Source organism: Euprymna scolopes, chromosome 14 (assembly GCF_053919585.1).
Source record: "Euprymna scolopes isolate OS-2025 chromosome 14, ASM5391958v1, whole genome shotgun sequence".
In the NCBI taxonomy this organism is placed as follows: Eukaryota; Metazoa; Mollusca; class Cephalopoda; order Sepiida; family Sepiolidae; genus Euprymna; species Euprymna scolopes.
Window position 1 is genome coordinate 69,918,051 of NC_136495.1, and position 17,510 is coordinate 69,935,560.

The 17,510-nt window shown below is 33.3% G+C and overlaps 1 protein-coding gene across 1 annotated transcript in view; it reads right to left on the reverse strand.

Annotated features, from left to right (window-relative positions):
* LOC145293073 (interferon-induced GTP-binding protein Mx-like) overlaps positions 1-17,510 on the reverse strand; it is a 162,121-nt gene that overhangs the window by 63,700 nt on the left and 80,911 nt on the right. The window contains exons 7-9 of the mRNA XM_080139424.1: positions 11,426-11,624; positions 9,126-9,201; positions 5,628-5,750 (exon numbers count right to left, since the gene is read on the reverse strand). Of these exons, the coding sequence (XP_079995550.1) occupies positions 5,628-5,750; positions 9,126-9,201; positions 11,426-11,624 (398 nt within the window). The remainder of the gene's footprint in view (positions 1-5,627; positions 5,751-9,125; positions 9,202-11,425; positions 11,625-17,510) is intronic.

A 17,510-nucleotide genomic window follows, 5' to 3' on the forward strand; every position in this document is an offset into this window, starting at 1 on the left:
TAGCCATATTATGCTTGTTTAACGCTAATTCAGTGAATAATTTTTTTCAGATAATTTTTAGATAGCGATTTATTTAAACTATTATAAGTGACTAAATTATAATTTTCAATCGCCATGGTTAAAACTAAGGAACACAGCGAAGACGTCAGGAAGCTTGTTGTAGCATGCCATACCAATGGGGAGGGCTATGATAAGATTTCAAAGAAGCTAAACCTTCCCAAATCCACTGTTAGAGCCATAATAAACAAGTTCAAATCGCAAGGCCACGTTATGAGTTTAGAGGGTAGAGGGAGAAAAAGGATTCTTTCCCCAAGAGATGAACGGAAAATTGTTCGACAAGTAAAACAAAACCCAAGGATCTCTGTTGGGGAGATTGTTGATGAACAGAGCACCTCTGGAGTGAATGTATCTCGACATACAGTTGGTAGAGTTTTGAAGAGAGCTGGTTTAAAAGCATGTCGTCCGAGAAAGACTCCCTTATTGAAGCCTATGCACCTGAAAGCAAGGCTAGCCTTTGCAAAACGTCATATTGATAAAGATGTTGCATTCTGGAAACGTGTTCTATGGACTGACGAAACGAAAATAGAGTTATTTGGCCATAATAAAGTGTCTTATATTTACAGAAAATCTGGCGAAGCTTTCCTGGCTAAGAACACCATACCCACAGTGAAGCACGGTGGAGGCAGTTTGATGTTTTGGGGATCCTTTGCTGCCTCTGGACCAGGGCGACTTGTTAAGGTCACATGTAGCATAAAAAAGGAAGATTATGTTAAAATATTGGATGAAAACCTGAAAGACTCTGCTAAAGAGCTCTCACTTGGTCGTCGTTGGTGGTTCATGCAAGATAATGACCCAAAGCATTCGGCTAAACTGACTAAGAAATGGCTTGAGGACAATCATATTAATGTTTTGGAGTGGCCATCACAAAGCCCAGACCTTAATCCAATTGAAAATTTATGGAGAACATTAAAATTGAGGGTAATGCAAAGGAAGCCTAAGAATCTTATTCAATTGGAGGATTATTGTCAGGAAGAGTGGGCTAAAATTACTACTGAAGAGTGCAACAACTTGGTTGTAAACTATGAAAAGCGACTGAGGAAGGTAATCAAGGCCAAAGGCTATACAATTGATTATTAAATAAATCGTGCCAATAATTTTGAACAAGGGTTTTTTGCAATTATGTTTGTTGTTCCTTTGTTATTTATTTTTTCTAAAATCCGATTGCTGCATCGGAAAGGCCAGTTAAAAATACATAATATACTTTGTTATTTTCTTTAATTTAATCCCTTTTTTAGAATTTATTAGACAAAATTTAACTTTTATTTTACCGTGCCAATAAATATGATCATCACTGTATATATATATATATATGCTATGATAATGATTAACTTACAAAAATTATAATTATAGCATCATTAATAAAACGAACTGAAAATCAAAGTTATAATAAAGAAATAGTTTATCCGTATTAAAAGATTAATATATATATTTTTTAAATACATGCATAAGAATACATGCATAATCTATATATCTATAAAAGTGAAAATGTGTGTGTGAGGACAATTCTCAACCTACATACTCAACGAATTTTTGATCTACAGATTTGATATTTGGTATATAGGATATTCAGACATGTGGAAAATTTTTAAGTCAGTTTTCATCAAGAAAAACAACGGTCAAAATTGAAAAATTGGTACTTGGGAGTCATCAGATTTTTATCTGTTTGCCAACTGTTTCACAACTGTGCATGCACGAATTGTTCACATGATAGATTCCTTATGCTAAGAATAAGTAGGTTTGAAAACATTTTTAAAGGATGTGACAAGATGGCGTAATAGTTATCGTACTTTCGTCACTGTCTTTATGTTTTGGTTTTGATCTCAAAACATAATACTTACATGCACAGGTCTCAGTTTCTTTCTATTTTTATTTTACTTCATTTTCTTTTAAAGGAATTTAACGTTACGTTTAATACCAGGCAATGCCAGATACATCTGCTAGTAATATCTAATCGTAACGTTGTCTAAAATTAGTTTTAAATTGTAAATATAATAAACTAGCTGGTGGGGGTGCCCGGTTTTGCCTGGGCATAAAATATGTTTAATTATGATATTTAATTTGTCCATATTTCGTATCTCGTGATCTCAAAAATAAAGAAAACATATCTGGGTGCCATCAGCTAGAATCGAAACCAACGTGACATGCATATGAACTTATTAAACATTAAAACATTAAAATTGAAAATAAACTAAGATGTATAAGATGTAAAAAATGTATAACACGATTTTTTCCGTTTTGACTCATTAAAAACTATTTGACATATAGCCTTTTATATGTTGCCTGGACGTAAGATACGTTTAATTATGATATTTAATTTGTCCAGATTTCGTATATATTATTATAGAGTCGTGATCTCAAAAGTAAAAAAACATATATTTGGGTGCCATCAGCTAGAATCGAAACCGAAGCATTCAAAGCCGGTGACGTTACCACTGTATCAAGGTGACACGCATATGAACTAATTAAAAATAAAAATAAAAATAAACTAAGATGAAGGTACAAAATGTATAACGATTTTTTCAATTTTGACACATTTTTGACCCCCTAAAATCTATTTTAACCAGCTAAAGACCCACAAAAGAATAGTCTGTAAAAAAATCCAATCATTTGAGGCCCTTAGTGTCTCTCTGCGACTTTTAGTTTCGGAGGCGATAGAGTTTGAAAATATGGAGACAGACAAAAATATAGCCTTTTCATATGTTAGACTAGACAAAGGGAGATAACTTTTATATATTAGACTAGACAAAGGGAGATAACTCAAACCTCTATTTTAATCCGACAGAATGCATTAATATATATATATATATATACATAGTTATAAATGTACAGAAGTGAATAAATAATGTATACACACACATATATATATATCATATATAGATGAATTAAGAATAATATATGATAATACTTACAGAAGATAACTATCATAAGAAAAAGTAACATGTGCATTGACAAGCAGTGTAAGAATCCTAATCGGCATTCTTTATCATTCAAACACTACCGTATTTGAATATATGGTTAAGTGTTAGTTTTACTCATTTAGAACTGCTTTAAAGCTTCACTGCTCACTCATTTTGCGACAAAATTTCATACAATTTTTACAGTTCATAGTGACCTCCTTCAGCTATATTTTGCAAAAAACAAGAAAGAATTTTTAATTTTCGTTCAATAAAACAAAAGTTATGATAAAATTACTGTTCAAAAGTTCCCAGAATATGTAAGGAACAAAGAGACATATTTTCTGATTGGTTGTTCATTACCATAGCAACCAAATCTGTTATGCTATCTCAAATCAGCAGGGAACGGCGGATGTGATGACGTAACAAGATGAAAAAAAAAAAAAAAGAAAGTTTCTCCAGTGCTAACGTAGCAAATTAAGTTAGTCGAGCGTGGCCTACATAAATAAAAGACTGTTTCACTATTGTCATGTTGTAATGATAACGTTGTTGATCAAGCATAATAACCTCGTCGAGCGTGGCCTACATAAGTAGAAGGCCGTTCCACTACTGTCACATTGTAATATTAACGTTGTTGATGAAACATAATTTAGTCGGGCATGGCCTGCATAACTAGAAGGCCGTTCCACTAATGTCACATTGTACTGTTAACGTTGTTGGACAAACATAATAACTTAGTTGAATGTGGCCTATATAAGTAGAAGGCCGTTCCACTAATGTTATATTTTAATGTTAACGTTGTTGGTCAAGCATAACTTAGTTGAATGTGGCCTACATAAGTAAAAGGCCGTTCCACTAATGCCACATTGTAATGTTAACGTTGTTGATGAAGTATACATAAATGTGAGCAGTGATAGGTTTTGCATCCGATGATCATTTACAGTCATTAACACTTTGCAGTGTTTACATATAGGTGTGGGGGTGACAAAATTATGCTGCTAATCCTAGAATAGTAATTTATTTTTTTCAACATGACTAAACCAACAATCTGTTTTGTACAATTCTCTTATATTTTTCAGATTTAAGGTTGTCATATTCCATATCATTTAATCCTCACTGATCAGGTTAAATATATATATATATATATGATAAGATTGCGTACACACGTCTGATAAACTCTTCCCTTGGTTAACAGTGATAATGTTTTGCTGGGTAGTAATGGAAGAAGTTCTTTGAACTAATTCTTACAATCAAATCAACTGTAATTGTATCAGCAAAGTGACAAAACTTTTGAACAACATCAATAACCTCTTCACCATCTAAAGACAGGGTTAAAAAGAGAGTTGACAACTTAATAGGTCCCACACTGTCAGCTAAGCTTCAACCTCTGTCTCATTGCCAAAATGTTGCATCCCTCTGCCTGTTTTACAATTATTTTAATGGTAGGTGCTCTGACAAGCTTCAAGCTCTTGTACCCCCTTGGCGTAAATACCCCTGACAAACCTGACAAGCAGCTAAATACCACCCCTATACAGTAGAGACCCCTAGATGAAAGAAAGCCTTCTACACTAAGTTTTTTCCTCCCTAGAACTGCTGGACTTTGAATTCATTTCCAGGTTCCTGCTTCCCTGACTGTACTGACATGTAAAAGTTCAAGTGAAATGTAAACAGACATCTTGCTGTTCAACTCCCTACATAGTATCCCTGCAAATTATGTCTCAAATAGCAATCGTCTACATCAAAGTGTCAGTCATGTTTGGGATGAAAATGCTTTAAAATACAACAAAAATACTTTCTAAGTCCCCCTCTGTCTCTATTTCGTTATACTTCTTGCACACAAACTGATTATACACCCTCAACCTACATGTTATTCCATTAATTATCTTGTGATTACAAGTACTACAAAACAACTTCATTTCCACAAACCAAGCAGAGGAATTTTCCTTTATCTATACACTTTTCAATACTACAACCACTGATCATCACTTTAGCCTTGGTAACATTCACTCTCAGATCTTTACTTTTCAGTTTTTCTGCAAGTCTTTAACGGAAGAAAGAAAAAAAGTAAGACTTTGTTTTTCTTTCAAAAAACACACAAAAACTTACTTTGGTATTCCTTCTAATCTCACAGGAGAATTAGCACAAACAGAATTTATAGCTTTCGAAAGTCATTCATCAAATATAAATGAAGAACAATTCCAGTAGACAGAGAAAGTTGAACTTGAAAGTAAATTAAGATTCTTGTAAATTTGGAAAAATGGCACTAAAAAAAAGTCAATTTGAAAGAGTTCTCCACAAGGTAAATAATAGAGTAACACACATACAGCACCACTCAGAAAAAAACAAACAAATTATCCAATGTACTGTCAATTCTAACATGACTTTGATATTTCTGTACATCGCATGAACAACTTTCACCACTCCATCCACTTGCCCCTAATTTACACAAAGTTTACCAGCTTTCTTCAAATTCACTAAAGTAAAATATAAGTTCTTCTTCTTAGCACGATACTTCGCCTACATTTGTATTCCTCTTACAACATAACCACTGATCAGGACTATACAAACTTTAAGATCAATCAAAATTCTCGTCAGAAAATTCATTTCAAAACTGTACAAATACAAAAGAACTTTTTAAAACGAAAAAAAAAGAAGATATTCATTAATACTTGCATTCAACACAAAATTTAATTTGGCATCTGGTGTTGTTGGATAGTCGCATATAAGATGCTGTTGTCCTTGTGTTGCCAATGTCAGATTTTTAGAAATGGATGATCTGATGTTTGGAAGTTCTTTCTAAAAATAAAAATAAAATTTCACAAATTTGGAGAAATGTATCTAAACATTATATAAAGTCTAAAGTTGTAGTGGAAAAACAAACAAACAAAAAAAATATCATCAATGACAAAGTTTATCCATACATGATTTATCCACTTTATGCTTTATTGAACAAACTAGAGAAAAGAAGAATGTCAATAAATGTTCAAAGTGTGAAGAAAATGTTATTTTATTTACTTCCTCTTCAGAAAGTTAGACACAAGATGAAGTGTTCGTTTAATGAAATGTTTTACAGTTTTATGTGTGAGTGCACAAAACCCCTAAAAAGAGATTAATAAATACAAAGGCACAGATAATTAAACAATGATTATAATAATTAAAGAATAACAAAACAATGAAAAGGTTTATTTCGCATAAAGAAGAACTGTGTCCGAAGCGAAATAAAAGAAAAAAGAACAAAAAGTTCATGGGTGTTTTACGATCTGGGAGCAGAAAACTTGAAGTGTCCCCAGGCTGTCCAGCGGAAGTTTTCAGTGGGGTAGTCGCAGTTTGGGGGGATTCAGTGGACAGAGAGCAAGAGGAGAGAGGTCCGTGTTCTTTGGTGATCGGGGCTCTTCTGCTGGCTGCTGGATTGTTCCAGACAGGAATTAGAATGAACTGGATTTGAACGTGGTACATCCAGGTTTTCAGTCCATGTTGTTAACCACTTAGCCTATGTCACTCCCATAGACAAAGAAAGTGTTATATCCATACATACAATCCATACTCATATATAAACTTGTGATGGAGTTTGTGAAACTCTCACACTGTCACTATATTTAAGAGATTTGTGTTGCTAGTAACCAATAGCTAGGGCCAAACTTCATTTTGTAAGCTAAGAATATGTGGAGTAGTGTTATAGCTGACAAAAGTTCCTATGGCAGGTTAGGGCTCTCACTGACTGGGAACAGTGTGCAAGTACTGGCTTTTATAGACTACACAAAAAAGTGCCTGGCTCTATGAGGTAAACTCTGATTGGTTGAAGACTGAATGATGCTATGACAATTATTTGTTCCTTTCTCTATGGTCAGATAATGAGAGATGGTAATCTGTGGGAACAGGCATAGATAACTAGTTCTGATAGTCAGGATGGAGTAACTGAGAAAAAGACTGTTGATTTACACAAATTTACTTACTTTATTTCCATAAAATATTCTTTCTCATATTTTCTTTCACACAAACTATTACAAACTTATTTATTCATGGTCAAAAACTTTATATATTGCAAAATATTTAGTAAAATAGCTCACTTTATTTTTGTTATTGTTATAGCGATCAAAAGAATACTACACTTTGATCCCGGCCCGAAGGCCAAGAACAATCTTTTCTATTTAAGCATTCCATTAAATATTTTACTGGACACTTTTGAATTACCCCAAAGTGTTCAAGCAACATGCAGTAAATAAAGCAAGTCTGAAAAAAAACCCAAAGGACGCAACAAAGGACTTCAACTCTACAAATAGATCCACATCAAACTTCCTACAAGCACCATATTTCAAAGGGGAGGTGTTATAGCAATCAAAAGAAAAAGGGGAAATAACTCTAATAAAGAAAGTAAAAGTTATCACCCTTTATAGATTCTAAAGAAAGATTGGAGAGTTGGGGGATGAGATAGACAATATAGCGGCCGGGCCAACACATGCATCATATCATTCTGTAAATAAATGTTTCTGCCTTTAATAAATTGTATTTAACTTACAATGAGCTTTTTTGTTATTATTCAAATATTCCATCATTTCGACAAACTATTTCTCCGGGCACAACAGTTATCTGGCTTTACCAGCTTCACAATGTTTGCTACCTGAATTATCTACATGTAGATGGAACTAGTTCTGATAATTAGCTTAAAGTAACCAAGAAAAACACCAGACATTTAGGATTTCCTTTCAAAGGTAAATATATATGAGGGGAGTACCGAGACAGTCTGAAAATGGGTAGACATAGATGTGTAGATGAATTTGAGTGGATAATAGTGAATAGTCTCAACAAGCAGATATGTTTGTGAAATCTCGGTTAAGTCTTAGTTGAATTTGGGAGAAGGGATGCTTATCTCAGAAGAGTGGATTGTAATGACAGGCTCTAATGACATGCACACTAGTGTTCAACAAGTTTACATGTTGAATATATTTGTGTTTGTTGCTTTCAATACAAACTGTAAACTAATGTTTGCACCCTTGACGATTGCCAATACTAGAATCAGTATGGCCATATGAAGAAGCCTATGACACATGCATTTTGGAGGTCGACGATCGTCTAGGAATTCTTCAAAGTTGTCTAAGCCTTTAAGCTGGAGGAGGAAATTACTTACTTGCTTTGAAGCTGAAGTAGCTGTCTCTAGCCGCTTCTATATTATTGCCAGCTAATAGTACTCTCTATCTCATCCTGTGGGTCATATCTTCTATCTTATTTATCAGGATTTAGGAACACCAGTAATGCTTTCTAATACTCGTTATTGACGGTCATTCCTTTCTCAGATTAATTAATGAACAAATTACCTTGTAGGTTTGCATTTTTTGTTGTTTTTCACCTGCTATTGTCCACTAAGCTGACTGTGGATTTGACTCAAGAGTGAAGTTGTGGATGCATCTTTCATCAATTGTCAGACAATGATGCAAAACTCCCTTTTGCTACTTTAAAACAGTTGTAAACAACATTCTAAATTGGCAAGAATTCTTGCTTTTGATGCAGCACCCAATCTGCCGAATTTGAGTGACTTGAGTGTTCAGCATCATTTATGTCTGTACAACCACTAAAGTCAGCATATCATCTCTTAACTGTTGTTTCTTGTGGATTAAATTCTTATCAAGCTGTTGCTTTTTTTTTTTTTTTGGTTTTGGTTTTGTTTTGTTTTTTACTTGCAGATCAACCCTTATTAAGTCCCAGAGGCCAAAGAGTTATTAAATGTTATGCAGATGGTGAAACAACATGGTTAGTGATGGCAGAAATTTGGTAGTAGGGCTAGATTATTTAATAGGATAGCTCAACTAGCGCTTATTTGTATTAGATTTGAAAACTACCCGGTTGTAGTCAGCTGGGAAGCAAGCCTACGGTATTGTGTTCCACAGACGGACAGTTCTAGGAAATAAACTCTGCCAATGAAATGTTTGTTTAGTTTTAGTTTCCCTTCAAAAAGTAATACTTTATCGGAATACAGAACTCAGATTTTTCCATTGTTTTGAAAATTTTCAACACTATCTCCACTTAAATAATTTTAATTGATAAACTCATACACTGACATGTGCTATCTGAAGGTTAGTACTTCATAAAATATACTGATTAGTCGTGCTATTTATACGCCATACTAGGGACTGATTAGGTGATGTGTAAAGTATGTTTTTTTTAGCATATACAAACCTTAATGAAATTAATCAAATCGGTGGCAAGTTTCTGTGATAATGAATTAATGCCCCACTGATTTTTCTCCAAAGATCTGGAAAAAAAATTTAATTCATTTAATAAATATTGCAAGTCCAATTCGAATAGAAAAAGTATTTAGTTATCAATCAAAGCAGTTATTTTTCAGTTAAGCTATTTTGAAGGTATCTCACTTCATAGAACTCAAACTGTTGTATTTTTTATATACATAAATGTGAATGTCTGGGTTCCCTAATGAAGAAAAGGTTAGAGAATTCACATAAAACCTGGAAGTGTAATTCTAAATTTAAAATATTCCATGGCATTCAATGGAAGTACTCTCTGTGGACAGAATCTTCTTAAAGCTTCATATATATATATATATATATATATATATATATATATATATATATATATATATATATATATATACCCCATAGTAAGAAGCCTAAAGCATTGGACCATCTCGCACAACTGCTTTGTATATATTGTGATTTATGTAGATGTTATTTTATTTATTTTTATTTTTGCGATACAATTTGAATGAATTCAATTATTTATATGAAAGTGCATTTTTACTTAAATTCGAGCTGGGAATAATTTTCCCTTTTACCATTGTGTGTAGTGTGTTAAAACTCAAATGCTTTTTGAAGGCTTGAAGGCGGTGCTGATGTGAATTAGCGGAGAATATTATTTGATACAACAGTAAATAGATCAAATGAACCCAATACTTATCAATTTATTTACGAGTGTATCGAGTTCAATATAGTATCATGCCATATTTTACTATAATTATTTTCTTTACTTCTTAAGATATATCTTCTTTTGAAAAAAAAATCATTACTCGATCCATAGAATATTTTCCCTGGAAGGTGAAAAACATTATGCGACACCTTCTGTCTGACTTGTTTATCATTTTTTTCTGTTTTTGTGAACAAAGTTTCACACTAGATAATTTATGATCCTAAAATAAGAATTTAACAAGAAAAAATACTGAAAATTTTGATTTCTTCGTTAACAAGTCAGCCATTTTAATGTTTTGTTTAGAGAAATTCGTGGATATTTTTTGTTCATAAGCATTGCTGACATTTTGAATTATTAAAATAACTGTCAGAAATCCAAAGGATATTTTTTTTAAATATATTTTTTTTATTTATTATGAACTCTGATTTTCCAATGATATAACGTCTGCATTAGAGTTACAGGACATTTCATACTTTTTTTTTACTAATATGACCTTATATCATTGACACAAAATCATCCCGCCCGCCCCCACTCAGTTACTTGTTCTTCACTGAATCATTAATCAATATATCGATAGGCTACCAACTAGTAAATGCTAACCTTCTTCTGACCAAAAATACGTATTGAGGCAGCTAATTATAATGGTCACCTCTATACACATACCATACACTGGATAAGGCAGATGAAGCTAGCATGGTAGCACTTGATAAATTCAAAACCTTTGACAAGGTGTGGCATAAAGGTCTTCTCATGAAAATTAATTTGTACAGTTTTTTTTATATAATCAGATCCTTCTCGGCCAAAACAATGATCCAGGTTGACCTTGATGACCATACATCTAAACAGCATAACACTAATGCGAGTGTGCTCTAAGGGTCAATCCTATGATTTTTATTATTACTGATTTTTACAAACAACCCCCTTGATGCAATCGCATCTGAGATGAGTATATTTGCTGATGACACCATGCTCTACCCTAAACATGTGGACAAAACCAATGCAAACATATCTAAGGCCATAAATGAAACTTTAGGAAATGACCCTCCCCCTCCTCTTTGGTGGAATGGGCCCAATATGTATGTATCCATATTAGGTCACCATGACAAAGCTCCATTCTTTTCACAATTGTAAGAAACCGTTTCAACCACCTATTGCCATGGTTAATAACACCTTACCTGAGATTTCAATATTCAAACACCTCAACCTAACGTTCACAGGCAATATGAATTGGAACAAATACATAAGAAGATAATGCCAACACTGATGCAAAGGTGGGTTCACTCTATCGAGCTAGAATGCTTCTTATTCGATGATAAAGCGTCTTCAGAGTTGCACGACATTCAATAACATTTTTTTTAATTATATGATATTACTTAGTCGAAAATTTTAAGTTAAAAGTTTAAAAACATATTTCTTTAAAAATTGCATTATTTAGCTTGATAAGATTATTTTAGTAATTTACTTTTGTTAATAGTTTTACAAAAATAAATTGATGACACTTTGAAATTTGAAAGGAATTGGAACTGTTGTATAGAAAGCCATTTGCAGATAATTACCTAAAGATGGCATGAGTGGTAAAGAATTCTTTTTCCTTTTCCAATGTTTTCTGCAAACTCTCGTTGTTTTGTAAGGCCTGGTGTCCACGGCATTTGATCAATGTATAGCCTTTCTTTAGTGGCACAACTTCATTCCTTAGGATCTTCAAAACACTTTCTTCATTACCTTTGTCTATCAAATCTGCCTTTGTGAGAACACCTGAAAAATAGAAATTTATGAAAAAAATTATTTAAAAAAATCTAAATCTGAAATTTCAGTTTTTTTAAAAGTGTCCTTTCATTCCTAAAATAGGCTGGGTCTGCCAATCTTTGGATGGATATATCTTTTTTATTTTAGATGCATCCGAGTACAAAAGTGACAGTAATTAGGGAAATGTACAATATAAATGTGAAAACATCTTAGGACATGAACTGTGCTATAAAAGAAGCGTCATATGAGGAAATGTACAAATGTGACAACATCTGGAGGAATGTACATCATTATGAAAGTGGGAGCATCTGTTCAAATGGACAGAACATTCAAATCATTTTCAATAAAGGTTTAATTTTTGACACAATCTGAAAACTTCATTGATAATTTCCTTGCATTCCATCTGGGGTCATTACAGGCAATTATCGGTTAGATCCATAAAATAATATATTCGAATCTAAAGATATGATATTCAATTTTTTTTAAATAGACTTTTATTATTTCATAAAACAAAATTAAAATCAGTGAATAATTGTTACGGGGATTTACTGATTTTCTAACTATTATAAAAACCTTGAGAGTTAATACTTACATGAGGAAATAATATGATCTAATGCGAGACTACAGAATGTATAAATCAATGGTCAGTAAATATTGACCACCTTTCTTTGTTTTCACTTTCTTGTACACTTTCTACCAAAAACCCTATTGTTAGTGTCACAACATCTGGTGACGAGGTTTCAAGAATTCATGAGAGAAGCTCGAGTTTGAAATACCTCAGTGTTGCCACAACTGGCGACAAAGTATTCAAACTAATAATGTGGTATTCAAGAGACCCACCTAAACAACATCGACCTTGTGATGAAGTATTTGAACAAGCAAGATAATGTTCCAAAAACACTAACAACAAATCATCCAAATAGTCAGTACAGTAGAACCGGACGACTAAATGTTTTAAGGATCAGAAAACAACTCTGACAGTTGCATTGAACCGTACAAGATTCTGAATGATTGTTTTCTAGGAACCACCAATTCTCAGTTCTGCATACAAACTAAAAGAAAAAGATTGGTCAACGTATAAAAATTATAAATGTATATAATTATTATTATAAATTATTATTATAAATTATTATTATAAATTTTTATTATAAATTGTTACTATAAATTATTATTATAAATTTTTTTGTTGAACTAAAAAGTAACTATTCAGTGTTTGTTCTTTTCCCCTTGTGTTTTCTCTCAAAAGCAAAACAAAAATGTTGTGAAAAAAAGAACTTGACTCTAACTTTTTTCTACGAAAGGATAAAAGGTGAACATTAAGTGTAATTAAGATTTTAACATTCGACCTCAAGATCTACATTGTGTGATTGGTAAGAAAGGAAGAAGAGGCTGGAAAATGATAATTTTTTTTCACACGTTTAAAGCCATATTCTTTTTTCTTCCCTCTTATTCAAGGAGAAAATAAAAAACAATGGAAGACTTAAAAGCAACTTGGCACAAATGTGGAAATTTCAAATGGATTTGCAGCAAAAAAAAAAAAAAAATGGAGAAAGACAGATTGAGTAGGTTTAATATCATCAAAAGCAATAACAGGAAATGGAAGAAAGATTTCAAAAACTATTACTGGAACAACAAGAACAGAAAACAGACTTATTACTACAAACTATACAAATAAAAAATAAAAACTTAGTCTCGGAAAGTAACATAGCGTTTTAGGTAGATTTTATGTGTGATTGCACAAAACTCCTAGTGAAAGATGAATTTGCAACACAAAAGAACAAAGAAATTAACACCTCTTTTTAGAACAAAACAATAAAAGTGTTTTTTCTTTGAAAGAAGGACTGCGTCCGAAGTGAAAGAAAAGGAAAAAAAAAAGCAGAAGTTCTAGGATGTTCTTGTGTCGGAAGGCAGAAATTTAAACTCTCCAGGTTGTCCAGTGGAGGTCTTCAGTGAAGTAGTTGTAGCCTAGGGGAATTCAGTAGACAAAGAGTGAGAGGAGAGAGGTCTGTCTTTTTTGGCGGTATGAGCTCCTTTCTGGCTACTGGATCATTCCTGACAGGAGTAAATAGTTCCTTAAGGGACATATAGCATTAATGCGCCCTAGTAGCTGACTGGTCAGTGTGTGGCCTCATTAGTCAGCAAAGTGGCATTAATCCACAAGAGAAAATAGTTTGTTATAGTAAGTGTTACATCGTTCTCATAAAATGCAGTCTGGGGCGCTATTGACAACTTCATTTTTACACCTCAGATAAAGATAAGACCTTCGCCTCGTATTTTAGAAGGTATGAGAGTCGGTATAACATTGATTGTGCCAATTGGATGGACTCCAAAAAGGTCTGCTTATTGCTTCAAAAACTGAGATCCACAAAAAACGTATAAATTAACTTTATCGGAAACTGTAAAATCTGAACAGAACTATTAAGCTAAAAGAAGTTATTTCATAAAACGTGGAAATGCTTGAATTTAACTAAAGAAGGTGAATAGGACTGTTTAACATTTGCATCAATAGTCAATAAACATTGCGACGATTTTAAACTAACTGATCTGAGTGCTAACGATGTGGAGCTCTGCATTGGGGTTAAGACTGTCTATACCACACAAAAACTTGCTGAACTTGTGAAAGAATTGAATATAAAAGCTCCCTTAGTAGAGCACAAAACAAAATTAAAAGTCAGGTACGACAAACTAGAACAAAAAAGATAAAAACATGCATAAAAATGTGCTGGTGAAAATATTAAATAAAAACATGAAGTTTTAGTTAGATTTAGGATCATATTTAATAATCATAAATTTGCATATCTGGTGGAGGTTGCATAAACCTACCATGCTAAAGTTTTCCCAAATAGTAGAATCGGTCAAAAATAAATTTTGCAGGCGAATAATCCTTAATGTTACATTTAACGATATGAAAAAGAAATGAAAAAACACAGAAAATCTTTTGCATGCAACAATTCAGTTTATAGAATTTGCCTATAAACACATTTTGTCAAAAAATGGAAACTCAAACAATAGGGAAGGAAAATCTTGAGTTACTCGTAGAATTAAAAGAAAGTTTCCTTGAAGTTTTCTTAGCCAGTCTGGAAAAAAGCATAAAAATATCAGCCAGATTAGGAAGATTAATGAGGAGCTTGAAAGTCTTCTAAAAACCGGCATCCTATGAACAGTTGAATTCAATTAATATGCAGCCCCTATCGTCTATGTCAAAAAGTAAAACAAAAAAAATCCATGTTAGCTCTGACTCCAGCACAGGTATTATATCAGTACTAAAAGACTACCATTACTAATTCCGAGCCCTGAATTTTCCACTAAGCTAAATAGAAGAAATATTTTTCTAAAGTTAATCTGAGTGATGCGTACCTTCAAATTCCAGTTGAGAAAAATAGCTTGGTTGGTATAAGGGGTTACTCAAATTCGAACACATTAGCTTTTGGAGTCAAAGTACACCCATAATTTTCAGGAAATTATGAATACTATGTTGGGCACCCATGATTTTGCAATAGCATATGTGGATAATATTATTATAATAAGGCCAGCAAACAACATCGGGAATATGTCTACAAAATCTCTTGAATACAGGATTTTAGTTTTAAAATTAAAGAAGGAAAGTGTGATTGCTTCATGGAAGAAATAAAATATGTGGGGCACATCATCGACAAAAACGGTAGAAGACTGGACCCAGAAAGGGCCACAGCTCTAAAGGATATGCCGGCTCCAAAATATATTACAAAGATTTTAGGATTCGCACATTATTACCAGATAATCATTCTAAATTTGAACGACCTACAGGCCACACTTAACGAGCTACTAAAAAAGGATGGAATGTGGAAATAGACACCTGAATGTAAGGAGGAATTTGATAGAATGTTGGGAAGAATTTGATGTCAGATCTATTCCTCATACACTATGACTCAAAACTCATCAAATCTTGCTAATGATGTGAGCTCGTACAGAATAAGAGCCTGTATCTTAAATAAAATGCTGAATGGAAGTAAAAAAAATGATTGAACACATATCCAGATCTCTACCCTCAGCAAAAAAAAGCACTATTCATAGATTGAGAAAGTCTTGCTATTGTCTTTGCAGTTACGAATTCCACTAATATTTATGTTGCATGAGGAACTAAGTAGGAGTTTACACCACCTTGAGCAGTGTCTCTGTTTTTGTCGACCTGAATAAAGCAGCAATGATCCCACACATATTTATTGTATTTCGTCGATTGCAATTCACATATAAATAAAAATGAAACATGGTGGTAGTGGTGATATCGAATAATTTTCAAGCATGAAGGATGTAATGGAGAATGGATTTGTAGACGACAAATGCAGAACAGTAACGGTTGATTGTTTTGTTAGTTTATGTGCACGCCGAGTAATAAAAATGGCTGAAAGTGGCATGGCAGAAACAAAAGGACCTGTTGCTGAGATAAGACCTCCACTATCCCTTTGTATGGAAATAAATTTTTCGGGAAATTGGAGGCTTTTTACGATGAAATGGCAAAATTAGTCCATTATTACATATCTGGGGAAACACCCAATAAAATATCAAACAGCACTCTTGCTGCACACATTGAGAGATTAAAAGTTGAATGTTTTTGATAGATTTCAATTTTTTACACCTGAAGATGAGAGAACACCCCATGAAATAATTCAGGCATTCGATAAATACGCTATAGGGGAAACAAACAAAACATATGAACATTACATCTTCCATACAAGGAAATAGGGAGAATCAGAAACTGTTGAAGCATTTATTATGTCGCTTCATGCGTTGATAAAAACATGTAATTTTTGAGCCAGTTGTGTCTCATCGATAATATGAGATCAAATAATTCTTGGAATACACAATCCCCATACACAAGCGGAATTACTAAAAATGGGACAATTAGATTTACAAAAATACATAGACATATATAAGCTATTAGAAAATGCTACGCTACAGTCCAAAATCCTGGGACCTGAGGAAATGAACAGAGTTCATTGTAAAACTAAGAAAAAAAAACAAAGTGACAGGGAGTGTAGAGCATATGTGTTGTGACATGAACCGAGCAGAGAATTATGTTGTGTATTGTTTTAAATGCAATGGGAAGAACGACTTTGCTATTAAATGCAGATCTGTGAGAAAAAAGAATATCCGTAGTCGAAACACAAGAGTGGTTCAGACTACGAACATATAAACATGGTCACAATAAAAGAAAAATAAGTTCCGTAAGACCAGAGGTAATAAAGGCGGGGATGATGGTGAAAGGAAAGCCAATTGTTTTTCAGCTTGATAGTGCAGCATCGGCTAATATATTGAATGAGAAGCATGTGAGGGAAAAGCACTTAAATACTCAAATAAGACGCTTGTCATATGGAATGGGGCAGAAATGAATCAGGGTGAAAATGATAAATCCCAAAACTGGACAGGAATATACAGTAAAATTTGTTATTGTAAAAGAGGATTTCTACCCCCTACTTGGGGCTAATGCGATTCAGCAGATGGCACTCATCACAATCAATAATGACGGGTTCAAGAGGGTTGTCAAAGTCTCTTATCTGGATAAAGTCAGCAACCTGCAGTCCAGAAGCATTATAACAGAATTTAAAGACGTATTTAAGGAGAAACTGGGTGAATTACCAGGAGAGGTACACTTGGAAGTTGGTCCGAATATAACACCAAATGTTGCAGCAGCACAAAATATACCAGTAGCACTTAATGGCAAAGTTAAAACTGAATTGGAAAAACTTTTAAAAATGAAGGTGATTGAACTTGTAAATGAGCCAATACCATGGGTAAGCGCATTAGTGCTGGTAGTCAAGAAAAATGGTCGTTTCCGTAAATGTATAGACCCAAGACCATTAAATAAGGTTCTTAAAAGAGGCACATTTCCAGTTACCTGTACTGGATGATTTAATC